At 37.5% G+C, this 14,908-nt stretch overlaps 2 protein-coding genes across 16 annotated transcripts in view; one reads left to right on the top strand and one right to left on the bottom strand.

Annotated features, from left to right (window-relative positions):
- LOC124803088 (mitochondrial ribonuclease P catalytic subunit) overlaps positions 1–7,714 on the top strand; it is a 148,135-nt gene extending 140,421 nt beyond the window's left edge. For 4 of the 9 annotated variants that reach the window (XR_007017203.1, XR_007017201.1, XR_007017202.1 and 1 more), the window contains 2 exons: positions 2,070–2,298; positions 7,452–7,714. Coding sequence is in view for 2 of the 9 variants with exons in the window: in XM_047264228.1 (XP_047120184.1) it covers positions 4,169–4,253 (85 nt within the window). In the remaining 7 variants the exon portion in view is untranslated. Of the gene's footprint in view, positions 1–2,069; positions 2,299–4,168; positions 4,432–7,451 lie in introns of those variants that run through there. The other 5 variants (XM_047264230.1, XM_047264223.1, XR_007017200.1 and 2 more) reach the window with 4 other exon arrangements.
- Positions 1–14,908, bottom strand: part of LOC124803089 (EARP-interacting protein homolog) — a 46,289-nt gene that overhangs the window by 10,111 nt on the left and 21,270 nt on the right. For all 7 annotated transcript variants that reach the window (XM_047264234.1, XM_047264233.1, XM_047264231.1 and 4 more), the window contains exons 3-7: positions 12,905–13,130; positions 12,588–12,820; positions 8,371–8,552; positions 7,877–8,002; positions 7,430–7,585 (exon numbers count right to left, since the gene is read on the bottom strand). In XM_047264234.1, coding sequence (XP_047120190.1) covers positions 7,430–7,585; positions 7,877–8,002; positions 8,371–8,552; positions 12,588–12,820; positions 12,905–13,130 — 923 coding nt within the window. The remainder of the gene's footprint in view (positions 1–7,429; positions 7,586–7,876; positions 8,003–8,370; positions 8,553–12,587; positions 12,821–12,904; positions 13,131–14,908) is intronic.

Here is a 14,908-nt window from a genome sequence, read left to right as displayed (position 1 = left end):
ATTTCGAATATGAAGTGAACACAGATTGTGATGACAAAGTTGAAATTCAGCAGGCAGAACATGGCACAGCAGTCGGCAACATCTATATAAGACAACAAGTTGTGAGATTGGTTACTGATGGTACAATGACAGGTTATCAAGATTTAAGTGGGTTTGAATGTGATGTTATAGTCGGCGCACAGCATCTCCGAGGTAGCGATGAAGTGGGAATTTTCCCGTACGACCATTTCATGAGTGTACCATGAATATTAGCAATCCAGTAAAGCATCAAATCTCTGACATCACTGCAGTTGGAAAAAGAGCCTGCAAGAACTGGACCAATGACAACTGAAGAGAATTGTTCAAGGTGATAGAAGTGCAATTGCTGCGGATTTGAATGCTGGGCCATCAACAAGCATCAGCGTCCGAACCATTCGATGAAACATAATCGATATGAGCTTTCGGAGCTGAGAGCCCATTCGTGTACCCTTGATGACTGCACGACACAAAGCTTTACACCTATGTCAGCACTGACATTGGACTGTTGATGACTATAAACATGTTGTCCGGTCAGACAAGTCTTGTTTCAAACAGTATCAAGCGGATGGACGGGTATGGGTATGGAGACTACCTGAATCCATGGACCCCACATGACAGCAGGTGACTGTTCAAGCTGGTGGAGGCTCTGTAATAGCGTGGGGTGTGTGCAGTAGGAGTGATGTGGGACCCCTGATAAGTCTAGGTATGACTGACAGGTGACACATACGTAAGCGTCCTGTCTAATCATCTGCATCCATTCATGTCCACTGTGCATTCCGATGGACTTTGGCAATTCCAGCAGGACAATGTGACACCCCACTAGTCCAGAATTGCTACAGAAAGGCTCATGAACGTTACTGAGCATATCTGGGATGCACTCTAACAGTTTTCACAGCTTTTCCACATCTGTTACATTAAACATATTCCACCAGCACATCATACCTTTATGGAAAAGTATGTTGCAAGGCATGTCACAAATCACTTCCAAACATATATGGTTTTTAAATTTTACTGTCACGTGCATTTTGTGACAAAACACACAAACAAACCTTGATAAATATCAACACACCCAACAACTTACACTGCATCAAAATTTAAGGCAAGAGAGTGCCACTCAAGCAACAGGCCTGTTTCAAAACACCCTCTTTTCACAGGCCATCTTTCAAATACACCACCCATACATGATGTTGCATGCCATAATATTATTACCTTATGGGACAAAGTTGATGCCTGGTACCAAACACTTCTTTTTTCCCTTCATTACATCTACATCTACATGGTTACTCTGCAATTCACACTTAAGTGCCTGGCAGAGGGTTCATCGAACCATTTTCGTACTACTTCTCTAGCATTCCATTCTCGAGTGGCGTATGGTAAAAAGGAACACCTAAATCTTTCCGTTCGAGCTCTGATTTCTCTAATTTTATTATAATGATCATTTCTCCCTAGGCAGGTGGATGTCAACAAAATATTTTTGCATTCAGAAGAGAAAGTTGGTGATTGAAATTTCATAAATAGATCTCACCATAAAGAAAACCGACTTTGTTGCAGTGACTACCACCCCAACTCGCATATCATATCAGTGACACTCTCACCCCTATTGCATGATAACATGAAACGAGCTGCCCTTCTTTGCACTTTTGCTATGTCCTCTGTCAGTCCTACTTGGTAAGAATCCCATACCGTGCAGCAATATTCCAGCAGAGGACGGACCAGTGTAATGAAGTCTTTGTTTCGCCTTCCCCACAATATTATCTGTGTGGTCTTTCTAATTTGAGTTGTTTGTAATTGTAATTCCTAGGTATTTAGTCGAATTCACAGCCCTTGGATTTGTGCAATTTATCGTATACCCAAAATTGATCAGATTTCTTTTAGTACCTATGTGGATGACTTCGCACTTTTCTTTGTTTAGTGTCAATTGCCACTTTACAGAAATTCTCTCTAGATCACTACATGAAGTGGCATTACCATATAACTATTTATATTTAATTCTCTTTCCTCGTACTTAGATGGAGTTCACACTGACACACGCAATATCTATTTCTTCATAGGGAAGTTTTCTAAACATATAAGAAACTCATGTAGAGGAAAGAAGGGAAAAGTAGCCAGGGCAGCTCAAATGACCACTGCAGATTTTTTGCCATGAACAATGTTGCTGCCTACTGCGGAGCGGTCAAACCAATTCTAATAGACATCAACATTGTCAGTGAATTTGGCAAAGGACGTAAGCTCCTCTATTTTTCAATAAAAAAATTTCTGATTTTCGTCATCTAATGTAAGGTAAGTGACACAAATTATTCTTGTTACCTCACTTGTGTGCACAATACCTAATATCAAAGTTTAAATGATGTCTTTTGGCCTAGAAATATAGTTCCTTGTTGTTTCTGTGGCCACCTTTCCTGACAGTTCATTTTTAATTTATTTACCTCAATGAGAATTAGTAAATTCCATATGTCAAGCTTAGTACTACATATTGACTTCTAAATCCCTTTATATATGAGGAGCAATGTAATAAAAACAGGCAGATGGTAAAAAAGTGAGTAAACTGTTTATTATTTCAAAAGTAATTGCCATAACTGTTAATACATTTATCCCACCGTGAGACAAGATGGCCTTCCATATTTTTGGAGGCCTGGAGAAAGACATTCCTGACAGTCAATTTGCTTTGGATGAAGTTGCGCATGGCTGGGTACAATCATGGCTCCATAAGCAAACATTTTTGCATGATGTCACTGACTGTGTGGTCTCACAGTGGGATAAACGTATTAACATTTGTACTTTTTTTCCATCTGTCTCATTTTCATTTAACTAACTCTTATACAAAGCTATCATCGGTCTTTTTATAGGAATTTTGAATTGATTTATATTATCTAAAGCTGTCATGTTATATTTGGTCTAACAAAATATCTGTTTGAAACTGGACAGCCGTAGCCCCTTGCTATTATTTGAGATGCAAAGGCATCATGTTGCTTAGAAAGTACATCCAGAGATCCAAGAAACAAAAATGAGACCCTGTAGGGACAGAAAATGTGATAGAGGTGATAAAAAATGATAAGATGCCCTTTTCTAGTGTAGCAAAGCAGTGTAATGTTCCACATTATATGCTGAAAAGAAGAGTTATAGGGAAAAAAAGGAGATGCAGTAGGTGGTAAATATTTAGGAACATTAAAGGAGTGTGTTCAATGAAGGATGAGAAATCCTTAATAATAAGGAATAATTAAAAGCAACCTGCACAGATTAGCATTCTAGTTGGCAGAATGGAGTAAAACACTGCATCATTTTAACTACGAGTCTGAGGTGGCAGACAAAAGACTGTGTTGCATACTTTAGAGAACAGCGTCATAATATTAGATTAGCAACCCGAATCTAATTCAAAGGCTGCAGCACATGTTACTAACTAGGTCAATGTATACAAACTTTCCGATACTCTGAAAACAGTGCAATAAGAACAATTTCAACTTGCTCATTGCATTTATGATGTGGATGAAACTGGTCTTTTGACAGTTAAGTCCAAGAACAGCAATGTATTTCCAGTCAGAGGAAGACACCAAGTCAGTGACATTAATTCAGTTGAAAAAGGATTGCTATCCACTTTCACAGTATATGGAGAGTGGTTATGTGTTGCTATGCTGGTGCCACATAACAACTACTTTTGCACTGAGTGTCTGGATACCAATGGTATCTTGTTTAGTGAGGCAACACACAGCTTCATATAAGATTCGAATTTACCTTTCGTAAGCACTGTCCATATCATGTAGAGAGCTGTATTTGCCATGACTCACTGATGGTATTATAAGGGTGCATATAGAGGGATTTTGTTTTGTGATCTTATTTTTTGGTGAATGTTAACTTCAGTTCAGTGTTGGACAGAGACTGTGTGTGATTTGTTATCAACTAGAAGGCAGCCTTTAAGAGTTTCTTATGCTGTGTTGCTGTTGTTGGGGTTACATGTTTAACCTTGCTGTTACTTAATACCACTTTCTTACATTTTACCTATATTAGACACAAATAGTGGAATATCACAGACAGTCAACACATTTTGGATTAACTTATGATTGCAAAGGTGCCATATATCAATGGTGACATACTTTGTTCATGTTCAGGTTGGTTGACTAATGTAATAAATACATGTGAGTTGCTACTCTCACAGGTTGATCTACTCACCACCCCCGGCAGCTGAGTGGTCAGCGCGACAGACTGTCAATCCTAAGGGCAAGGATTCGATTCCTGGCTAGGTTGGAGATTTTCTCCGCTCAGAGACTGGGTGTTGTGTTGTCCTAATCGTCATCATTTCATCCCCATCTACGTGCAAGTCGCCGAAGCTGGCTACTCTTATTAAGCAACAGAACTGTTTTGTAGTAATTTGAAATTTACAGTTAATTTTATTACTGGACATAACAAATTTGGTTTATGTTCAATTTTTTGTGTCTAATTGGTTATGAACTTTATGAATAAAATAGAAAGAAACATCCCACATGGGAAAAATATATGACACTCAAAGCAAGACTTGAACCAAGGACCTCACGTTCCGCAGCTGCTCACGCTAACCACGGGACAACGGCGCTCCCTAATTTTTTTTCCATCTTTCCCTCTCCTTCCCTCTTTCCTGACGAAGCAACTGTTGGTTGCGAAAGCTTGAAATTTTGTGTGTGTGTTTGTGTGTTTTTTTTATGGAGTCTATGTACCAGCGCTTTCCCGTTTGGTAAGTCAAGGAATCTTTGTTTTTGATTATGAACTTTAAGTTATTGGAGGTATCATTAAGGAAAGAGTAATTTGGTAGCATTTATTGTAACATTTGTGTTTTGTGTTTCTTGGATGATGAATGTTGTTATGACATTGATGTACGTAGGCCTGATGATGGCGCAATGTATCACCAAAACCAATCACTTTTGAATATAGAAATTTAAGCACACAGCTGAAGGCAATACCATCAATCCTCCCATTATTGTATGTATATCCACAGGAGGAAATTTCATTGCCACTTTCCTAATATTCTCTAGGAAAAAAAATTTAAAAAAAGAAAAATGAGCTTAGAGATGGGGCTCCCACAGAACTGACTTTGCACGCCACCCTAGTGGCTGTTTTATGGAATGGTTTACACACTTTTTGAAACATGCAAAACCAACTGCTCAAGCTTCAGTTCTACATATGTTTGATGGCACACTCACCCATATTAAGAACATAAATTTCATTGTAAGGCCAGAGGAAATCATGCAAGTGTTATGTGCTGATCCCCATACTTTTAAGCTGCAAGCTACAATCTTCGGACATGGCACATTTTGAAGCTTTCTACACATGAGTGTGAAAAGTTTGTTCACAAAGATCTGGGAAGAATTGTTACAAAGTTTCAGTAAGTGCTCTCTTGGGGGACAATGACAGCAATGAATGGATTTCAAAAGTGTGGAATTTCCCCTCTAGAACTTAACATGTTTACTAGGGAAGACTTTGCTGCTTCTGAGATAAATGACATTATTTCTCCAATCAGTGGCTCCTCTCAGCACCCAAATGTTGTGCCCTCTTCAAATTACAGTCCCATTTAGCACCCAGCTGATGAACCCGTTTCAAACTTCAGCTTCAGAGATTTTAAGTGCTAAGTCTTCTTCACGGAAACATTCCTCTCATCATCTGACCACTGAAGAAAGTGTCATCAACATTCAAATGATATGCAGTTTTCAAGTACATGTTCCCCTCAGTGTCCAAACACTGAAACATCCAACTGGAGAGTTCCACATATGCCCAAAGGATATAAAACCTTTGTCTGAGGCACAGAATTCGACACATAGCTAGACGTATCTACAAAAAGGAAGAACAACAATAATTAATTAAGTCTATATAAAGCTGTGTTGCCCGAGAAAAAGGAAAGGAGGAGAATTTTTAATGAAAACCGAAATGGGAGCTTGAAGAAAACAGGCCATAATGCCAGTACTGAATTTAAGGCACCACAAAATAAAATTAAGAAGACAACATGGAGCCAAAAACTATTAAAATGAAATATTTTAGAGAGAGGAAACAGAGAAGTAGCTACCAATGATGGATATAATGTCACAGAGTGTTTCTATTGCAATGAAGAATTTTTAAGATTTAAAGAAAATGTTAATTGGATCAGGCGTTGTAGCTGTAAACACTGGGCTCACAAACAGTGTGCTGGGTTTGAAGACGATGATGATTCGAGTGTGAATTTATTGTCTCATTGAGAATAAACAACAATTTTTGCTGGTTGAGAATTTGTGACTAAAATGTATGGAAATTCAAATTTCAATTGGCTTCTTAATCTTCATTATTATTCCATTAAAAGTAATCCGTTGTTAAATAAACATTGTAATTTCACATTTGTTTTTATATCAGTAACTTATACAAAAAAAGACCAGGCACTGCCCACTTTATCCTGTTGAATGAAATGTGCATACGGCATACATGGCCGGGAGTCCCCTTTTAGAGAGTTCTGCCACCTGCCCCTTTTTATTTGATGCCACTTCGGCATCTTGCATGTCAGTGATGATGAAATAATGTTGAGAACAACACAACATATAACCCCCGAGCAGGGAAAATCTCCAAATAGGCAAGGCACTGAAGTTGGACCGCTCACATGTCATTCAGCCATGCTGATCACTCAGCTGTGGAGGCAGATAAGGGGAGCTGGCACTACATAAGCCTTGAGAAAAATACATACAAGTCATGTAAATTTCTGTTTGTATACTTACAAATATTTGGTGTGATGTCTTATAATATGTAGATTCAAAATGTGTAAAAAGCAAGTTTCTATCAATAACAAAGGATTGGTGAAAATTCATTTTCCCTTAGACTTGCCACTTTACCCTAACTTCTCCTATTTTGTTCTTCTGTCCCCTTGTGTTTTAATGCACAAACTAGTTTTAGTTTCCTGAGAACTGTTAGGTATTTTGTGAGCCTAATGTGCTAATTTCTTTCTAGACTGACTGTAACATGTCTAGCTTAAAAATATGCCCCTTTCTCGTAAACACAATCCAATTTGCCTTCCACTCCCAGCTATTCTGTTCTTCCTGCTCCTATTCATGTGCAGGCCTTGATCACTATATCCTCGTCTCGCAGTTGCAGCAGTAAATAAAGCAATGATACACTACTCCATAGTAGACAAAAGCAAACCTCTCAATACTTTGTTTACATGACTGGCAGTTGATTTAACACAAGAAAAATACTATTGTTTTGCTGTTTCCATTCTCATTCCCTATAGATAATCTTTAGTGCTGTAAGCTAAATCATACAAGTTATTATAAACTCAAACATATTGTCATCTCCTTTTTGCACTGATAACTTGAATTAAGCTATATGTGTAGTATCACATGTTTTGAAACTGGCAGTATAATTTCAAACTATCCAAAAGGCAAGAATTATGGTGATAAATGAAAATCACTCTACAGAGACAAGCACTTACTTTTCACGGTGTGCATTTTCAGCTTCTTCCTCATCTGGCAAGTGACCAAAAGGTTCAGAAGAGATTGATGCAACACTTGTCAAAATGACACGAGAATCACTGCTTGATGTCAGCACAAGCTGATCGTGGAAATGATTGTATCTTATACTCCACACCCTGAAGAAATAAGTTGTATCTGTCACTAACAATTAAAACATATGAAATCATTTGCTGCAAATTTCTTTTATGGGTTGCTGTTACACTTGAATTGGAATGTACAAGTAAATAAAATTTGTTTCCTGCATACATGATGCTATTTTATTATTATACTAGAGAGGACACACAAAAGTAATATCCACATTCACTTTTGTCATTTTATCTGCCTATTAGATAAAATAATTGCAACTGTGACAGTCATACCTTGATATTTATTATAATTATGATCATGTACCTCAGATTAATGCTTACCAGTGCGAGTGATCTGAGCGAGAAATAACAGGTTCAGTTGCGTTTCGGACATCCCAAAATTTGCTGCACCCATCATCACCACACGTTGCCAGGTAATACTGCTTGTTTGGATTGAAGTCTAGGTCCCTAAGAAACATAGCTTTTTTTAATTACATTTGTATTTTGACAGATGGCTGGTCTTTCTTTCTTTCTTTATTCTGCTACCATAAGAACATACTTATAGGCACACCTTACTCTCAGTCTCAACTGTATTTCTTAATCTACATTTTTCTCTCTATGTAGTATACACACAGTGATTATACTGATGATTAAGATTATATGTTGTAGGAATAAGGGATGGGAAGAGAACATTACATTTTCTAGTAACAACAGTCCCCCCCTCCCCCCCCCCCCCCCCGCCCCACACACACACACACACACACACACACACACACACACACACACACACACACACAGAGAGAGAGAGAGAGAGAGAGAGAGAGAGAGAGAGATACCTGATAAGTTGGCTATGAGCCCCCTCAATGGTCCAAACCTGCTGCAGACCTGCACGGAGATCCCAGCTACGAATGTGGCTGTCATTCGCTGTCACAAATTGTGTGCAGTTGTGATGAGGATTCCATTTACCAGTGGTGAAACGAGGCTGGCCCTTACCTTCCAGCATGCCGACTGACACCATCTGTATGCAAATAGGAAATTAAGATTTTAATCTCTCTGAGCAGAATGGCAAATCTCTCACACTCCTTAGTGCAAAAACCTACACTAACCTAATACATACAGGGAAGCGAACAAAATATTTTACTTCTTGAAGTTGGATTCCATTGGGAATCCTAGAGTTTAAGAAAAAATTATTCATTAGTTGCTATGTTCTTCTGTATTGATGCTATGTTGAAGTAGTTGTAATGTGTGTTTTTATTACATGAGTCTTCAAGACTTCAATATTTGCACTGAAGATGGTGACTGAAATCAATTTGCTGTATCAGATGATTTCAAACCTCTTATGACTGATGCTGCCATTTTTCTTGTTTACTATACATATATTTTAATTTTCCAAAGTAGATTTGTTTCATGGAGAGGCTACAACAAGCTTGTTAACAAACTCAACTGAGAGGCTAGTTGTTATGGATTTTATAAAATCAGCACAAATATTTTGTACACACAGTATACAGGGTGTTCCAAAACTATTTGTTAAAATTAATACAGGAGGAAGAGAACATCAAAAGAAATATATTTAGTTATGCTAAACACAGTTCCTGACAGCAGTTTCTGTTGCTAGGGACGATTTACATAGAAGGTAGTTTAGCATGCTAATTAAGCAGTGGCATTCACAGAAACTACTCGACGATCAGCCTGTACGCACGCAGTACGTCATCGGATCATTGACAGTTGTGTCTGTTCAAAAATTCCTGGCATGTCCGCAATGGTACCAGCAGCGATGGCAATTCTAGAAATGAGGTCTTCTTTTGTTTTCACACTGGTTTCATACAACAGCTGCTTCATATGCCCCCAGTGGAAGTAATCCAGACATGTGAGGTTAGGTGACCTGCGTGGCCAGGCCAAAGAACCACCTCAACCGATCCATCAATTTCCAAAGGTGGCTCTCAAATGATCCCTCACAGCAATGCTGAAATAGGCTGGCACCTCACCTCATTGTGCTGGAAGTGGCAACACAACAACCACAAAGATGAAATACCTCCATCCAATGAGGCAGAATGGAAGAATGTAAGGTCCAATCAGTCTATCACTGAGAATTCCTTCTGACAGATTAACAATGACTCAAGTACCTCATGGATTTACATGTGACAAAACATGTGAATTGTAATCGACACCAACATGATAGCTTACATCATCACCACTAACAAAATGTTCCCTAATATTACAAGTTGACTGCAGAGACTATATGTTCCTCATCAAAATACAGTGTTCATAAATCCCGATTACAAACTTCTAGGACTTGTAAGAGGGAGTGAGTAGACAATATTCTGAATTTGAACCCATGTCTGGAAAACATTTCAAAACATGTTGGTAATGCTACCACTTTTTCAAGTAATTGATTAAGTGTGACCCATTACATCACTTTCTTTACAGTTCCACTGATTAATAACCAAATAAATTGCTTGTGTACTCATTGATGGGTTCTCTTCAATGTGATGCAATACGGCCTCTTCCAATTTGGGTGTACGAGGTCTCCTTGGAGCACCGCAGTCGTGCATGCTGATGGTGAAAATACCCTTTCTTGAAGCAGTTGCAAAACTGTGGCAAAAAAGGTATGCAATAGAGGTGGGAGTTGTGAAGAACAATCTTGATAAAGGCAATGAGCAGCTCTTCCATTACCATGAGCTTCACAATTCAAAAGGAACATATTGGTGTAGCCTGCATACATGTAGTCAGCATGTTGCTCTAACACTCACAGAAATATGAATGAGTCTTGAACCAGGTCAGAGAGGTAGGACAGATGTCAAATCACATCAGCCAATCTGATATAACCAGCCCTCCAGCGTAACTCCCTGTTGAATACCTACCTAGAAAACATGTTTCCAAATGGCTGTAGTGTGAAAACAGTATGCTTCCAGATACAGTTCCTACTCAGGATATTATGTGCGCACTTCCCTCTACAAATCCTAGAAGCTTTTAATGGGAATTTCCAAACACCCTGTACATTTAATTCGCTGTTCTCTACCCTGTATTCAGGTGATAGGGTTCCTTTGGAGTATAGTTTTAATCAGAGACCTCTGTGACTAAGGAAAAAGGGACTAATAACCTTGCTGTTTAGTCCCTTTAATCTACAAACCAACCAACCTACCTCCTGTATCAATTTGAATGAACAGTTTCTGAACACCCTGTACAGAATTCTTATGCATGTATGTTGCCTGTCTGTAATGATTTGAATTGCTTGACACTTTACATACATCATCATATTTATGTTGGTGTAAATTTGTACAGAAACTCAGTTTTTCCAGAATTACTGAAGTTTCTGAAATAAGGTGTTCTGAACATGTGAAATTCTCTGGGATTTAATAGTTTTTGCTTTGTCATGTTATTCTGGCTTGAGGTGCAGTTTTATATACAAGGTGTGATCAAAAAGTAACAGCAATTTCTTAATTTTGCATACATTCAATTTTCAATTTATTTATTTATTTTTTGGTACATATGTTCTTAGTGTATGTCTGCATTTTCAGCTCTTTTGAATTAGTTTATTGTTGATAGTCTAAAAAGTTATAAGTTTTTTAGAATGCTCAGCAAATTTTTCCTTTCAAAAAAGATGGATCATAGAATTTGCATTGAATTTTGGTTAAAAAAGTGAGTAAAGTATAACACCACATTCAAAATGTTGATTGTGGCTTTTGGTGAATATACTGTGAGTAAGATAAGAGTTTACAAGTGGTATAAATGTTTCAAAGTGGGTCGAGAAGATGTTAAAGACAGCTGCAGAAGGTGTCAAAGACAATGACTGCCCTAGATGCCCTAGCACATCAGTTACTGATGACAGTGTGGAAGTAGTAAAGGAAATGGTTCTAGAAAACTGCTGTGTCACCATCAGAGAGGTGGCTGATGATGTCAGCATATCCTTTGGCTCATTCCAAGTAATTTTTTTTTCAGATGTTTTGGACACGAAACATGTAGCAGCAATGTTTTCAAAAATTTCAAATTTTTGCCAGAAACAATATCATGTAGACATCACTCAGGAATTGCTAAATGAAGTTGACAATGACTCAGAACTTCTAAAGGAGGTTATAACAGGTGACAAAACATGGGTATAAAGGTATGATGCTGAAACAAAGGCCTAATCTTCCCAGTGGAAGCTGCCTGAAGAGACAAGATAAAAAAAAAATTCTAAAAGTTCCAATTGCATGTGAAAGTTCTTCACAGTGTTTTCTTCAATTACAATACGATAGTGCATCGATTGCTGCCTTCTGGACATACAGTGAAATTATGCACTGTTTCCATGATGCAATCAAAAGAAAACAACTGGAATTGTGGCAAAACTTCTCAAAGAAATTGTATCACAATAATGTTCCCCCTCACACCTCAATTACTGTTTGTGGTTTTTTGGCAAAAAACAAAACCATTACATTGCCTCAGCCACCGTATTCACCAGAAATGGCCCCTGCGACTTCTTTCTACTCCTGAGGCCGAAGAGAACCATAAAAGAACACTGTTTTGCCAAAGTGACGATTTAAAAACAGAATTGCTAAAGGAGCTGAACACCATAATGAAAAGTGAGTTTCAGAAGTGCTTCCAAGGTTGAAAAAAAAAAAGTGCTGGCACAAGAGTATTATATCTGAAGTGGATTACTTTGAAGGGAGCAAAGCTGATATTGCCAAATGAATAAAGATTCTTTAAGAAATCAAAAATTTCTGCTACTTTTTGATTACATCTCATATCTTAAATGTAATATAAACACCAAATAATTATCTCTAGGCATCATTCTGAATACATTATTTGTAGAACAGAAATTAAGAATTCTGTACATTATTTTCTCAAGCAAACAATCATTGTAACTTCTTTGTCATTCAGTGAAGTCTTCCTGTGCTTGTACTGAAAGATGGGTAGTAAGTTTTAAACAAATAATAATCCGGCAGGGCCTATTTTAAAATACTGAACACTGTTTGCTCTGGTTGCAGTGTAGGTCAAAATTTTTAAATGTGAGCATCTGTCAAGAAAAAGTGAGCTCAAAGAATTGAAACTTAGAAGTGAAACACATCAGGAATACCTTACTTGAACTTTCTGCAATATCCCAAACAACAAACTGATTGTCCACAACTGTAACTGCTCTTTTGCCATCTGTTGGATGGAAGTCTGTCACTTTCACTTCTTTCCCATACTGTTCTGTATCAAAATTGCACAGAAGTTCGAGTGCTGGAGCAAACTGGTCACCAGTACCTGTTGCTGATGTATTTTTAAAAGGAATTTTCCACAATGCAGTCCGCATGCAGCATGTGTCTTCTGAAAAATTTAAGGTAGTGCACTCAGTGAATAACTAAACATAAAATGGTGCTTTCACAATGGGAAAAATATGAGTAGAATTACCATTAAGTGTGTTGTAGCATGTTGCAATTACATTTGCATCAGCTGGTGAAGCTGTTAGAGACCACACTTCACCCTCTGCGTGTTGATATACTTCTGTTGAAAGTGCACCATTTTCTTCATTAACTTCAATAATGTGAACTTGGTTGTGAGAAAACTTGATTGACTGAGTACCAACCATAAATCTAACATTATCTGATTCTGCAACTTGTGATGCCAGGGCTCTTGCCTACAATAGGTAATATATTTATTATTGACTAAATAAATACAAGCTACTTCTGCGAAATTTAAAAAACGGGAATGACAGGCAGTAACAACACAGATGCATTACTGTAGCAGTGCACTTACAATATACTGTGACTTCTCCATTGTGTGCTGCTGTTGGTAACTGTTGGTGCAATGAATAATGGAAAGTGAAGACAACGAATCATGAGTTGGCTGTCAGTTAGCCGCTCACAATGCTTGTTCATAATTTTCTAAGGTATGTAAACAAAGTTGGCTGGTATTTTGTTCTATTAGATCAGAATTTAACTACGTCATTGGAATTTTCAGTGAAATCAGAAATAAGGGATACAAGTATGATATTGCCATGACAGACGGGTATCTTGGGCTATGCTGAACAGTAATCTACAACAGCAATCGTATTTTGGGGCTGAGATTCATTGGCTTCACCAACTCTCAACTAAATTATCACTTGTTTCTATTGACCTCACTTTCGAGGGGACATTAAATCCTAATCTTACTTCCAACCTAACCTAGGCCTTGGGCTCTGCTACAGGTCTGTCTTTCTGTCAGCACATGTAGTTTTCTTTCCTACTCCCTTATTGAAAACGAAACAATTTGCATATTCCACTGAAAGAAATCACTAGATTCGATCATTCTCACCGGCTACTGTATACTATCATCCAATTGGTTATGACTGATGGAAACCAATTACCAATAACAACACATGGCAGAAGACCCTGATACACCGTAAGTGCACTTTAAGATTTCTTTTTTCAGTGTCAGAAAATGGGAAGAAATATGAAAAACACAAGGATGAAGATTTAAGAATATTAGTGTTTAGCAAGAAGTGGTGGTGCACATTGTCCAGTGAGTATCAACTCATATTTTTAAATATTAACCTTCACTGCTAAAACACTTAATGAAAACATATCTCAACTAACGTCACACTTGCAGCAATGGAAAACGGGGTATATATGCTTGTGTAGTATAATTTAATAGCAAAAACATGTCATATTATCAGCCTTGGCAAAAGCATCCAGAAATACAATTTGATGTTTTGTCATAATTGATATATTTTTCTAATCTGTATCATATTCCTGTGTCCAACATTTCACTGTAAGATATGCAGGTTCTGAAATGTTATGTTTGTACATTGTCTATTCTGTGGTTCCTCCAATAAGAAACTACAGGCTGAATGGCAAAGCATTGTAAATCATATGCATGGGAAGCTGAAGTCAAAATACAATGGTGATTATACATATTTGATTAATTACAATGTGAAATGAATGTAATTATGTATGTTATTGAGGTACAATAAAATAAGCAAAAAAAAAACACACCAAATTGTGTATTAGATTTCCAGAATAATCAGTATGCTCCAAAATCTGGTTGAGTGACAAAAACTAAGAAAATAAAAATTAGTACAAAATTAATGAGAGACGTATATGCTGTGAACACCTCAGTGGTGTACTAAGAATGGTCCATGGTATGCTCATAATTTCTTCAGATCTTTGAACTGACTTCCTCGGCCAGTTACATGGGACCTATAGTTCTTATTGGACTGTGGACCACAGTGAAACTTGCAAATTTTCACATAAACAAATTATTGGCAAAGATTAAATAAGTGACAGACAAAAGCTTAGGACTAACTAGGAATTGAATCCCAGATCATTGAATTTATAATATAACACTTACCTAGTTACCCTACCCAGATTCACTAAAGTTACTTATGTAAAACCAAACTTTACAATATCTACCACATCTTAGTTGTACCATCAAGTA

Source organism: Schistocerca piceifrons, chromosome 6 (genome assembly GCF_021461385.2).
Source record: "Schistocerca piceifrons isolate TAMUIC-IGC-003096 chromosome 6, iqSchPice1.1, whole genome shotgun sequence".
Classification (NCBI taxonomy): domain Eukaryota; kingdom Metazoa; phylum Arthropoda; class Insecta; order Orthoptera; family Acrididae; genus Schistocerca; species Schistocerca piceifrons.
This window is presented reverse-complemented; position numbering and strand designations above follow the sequence as displayed.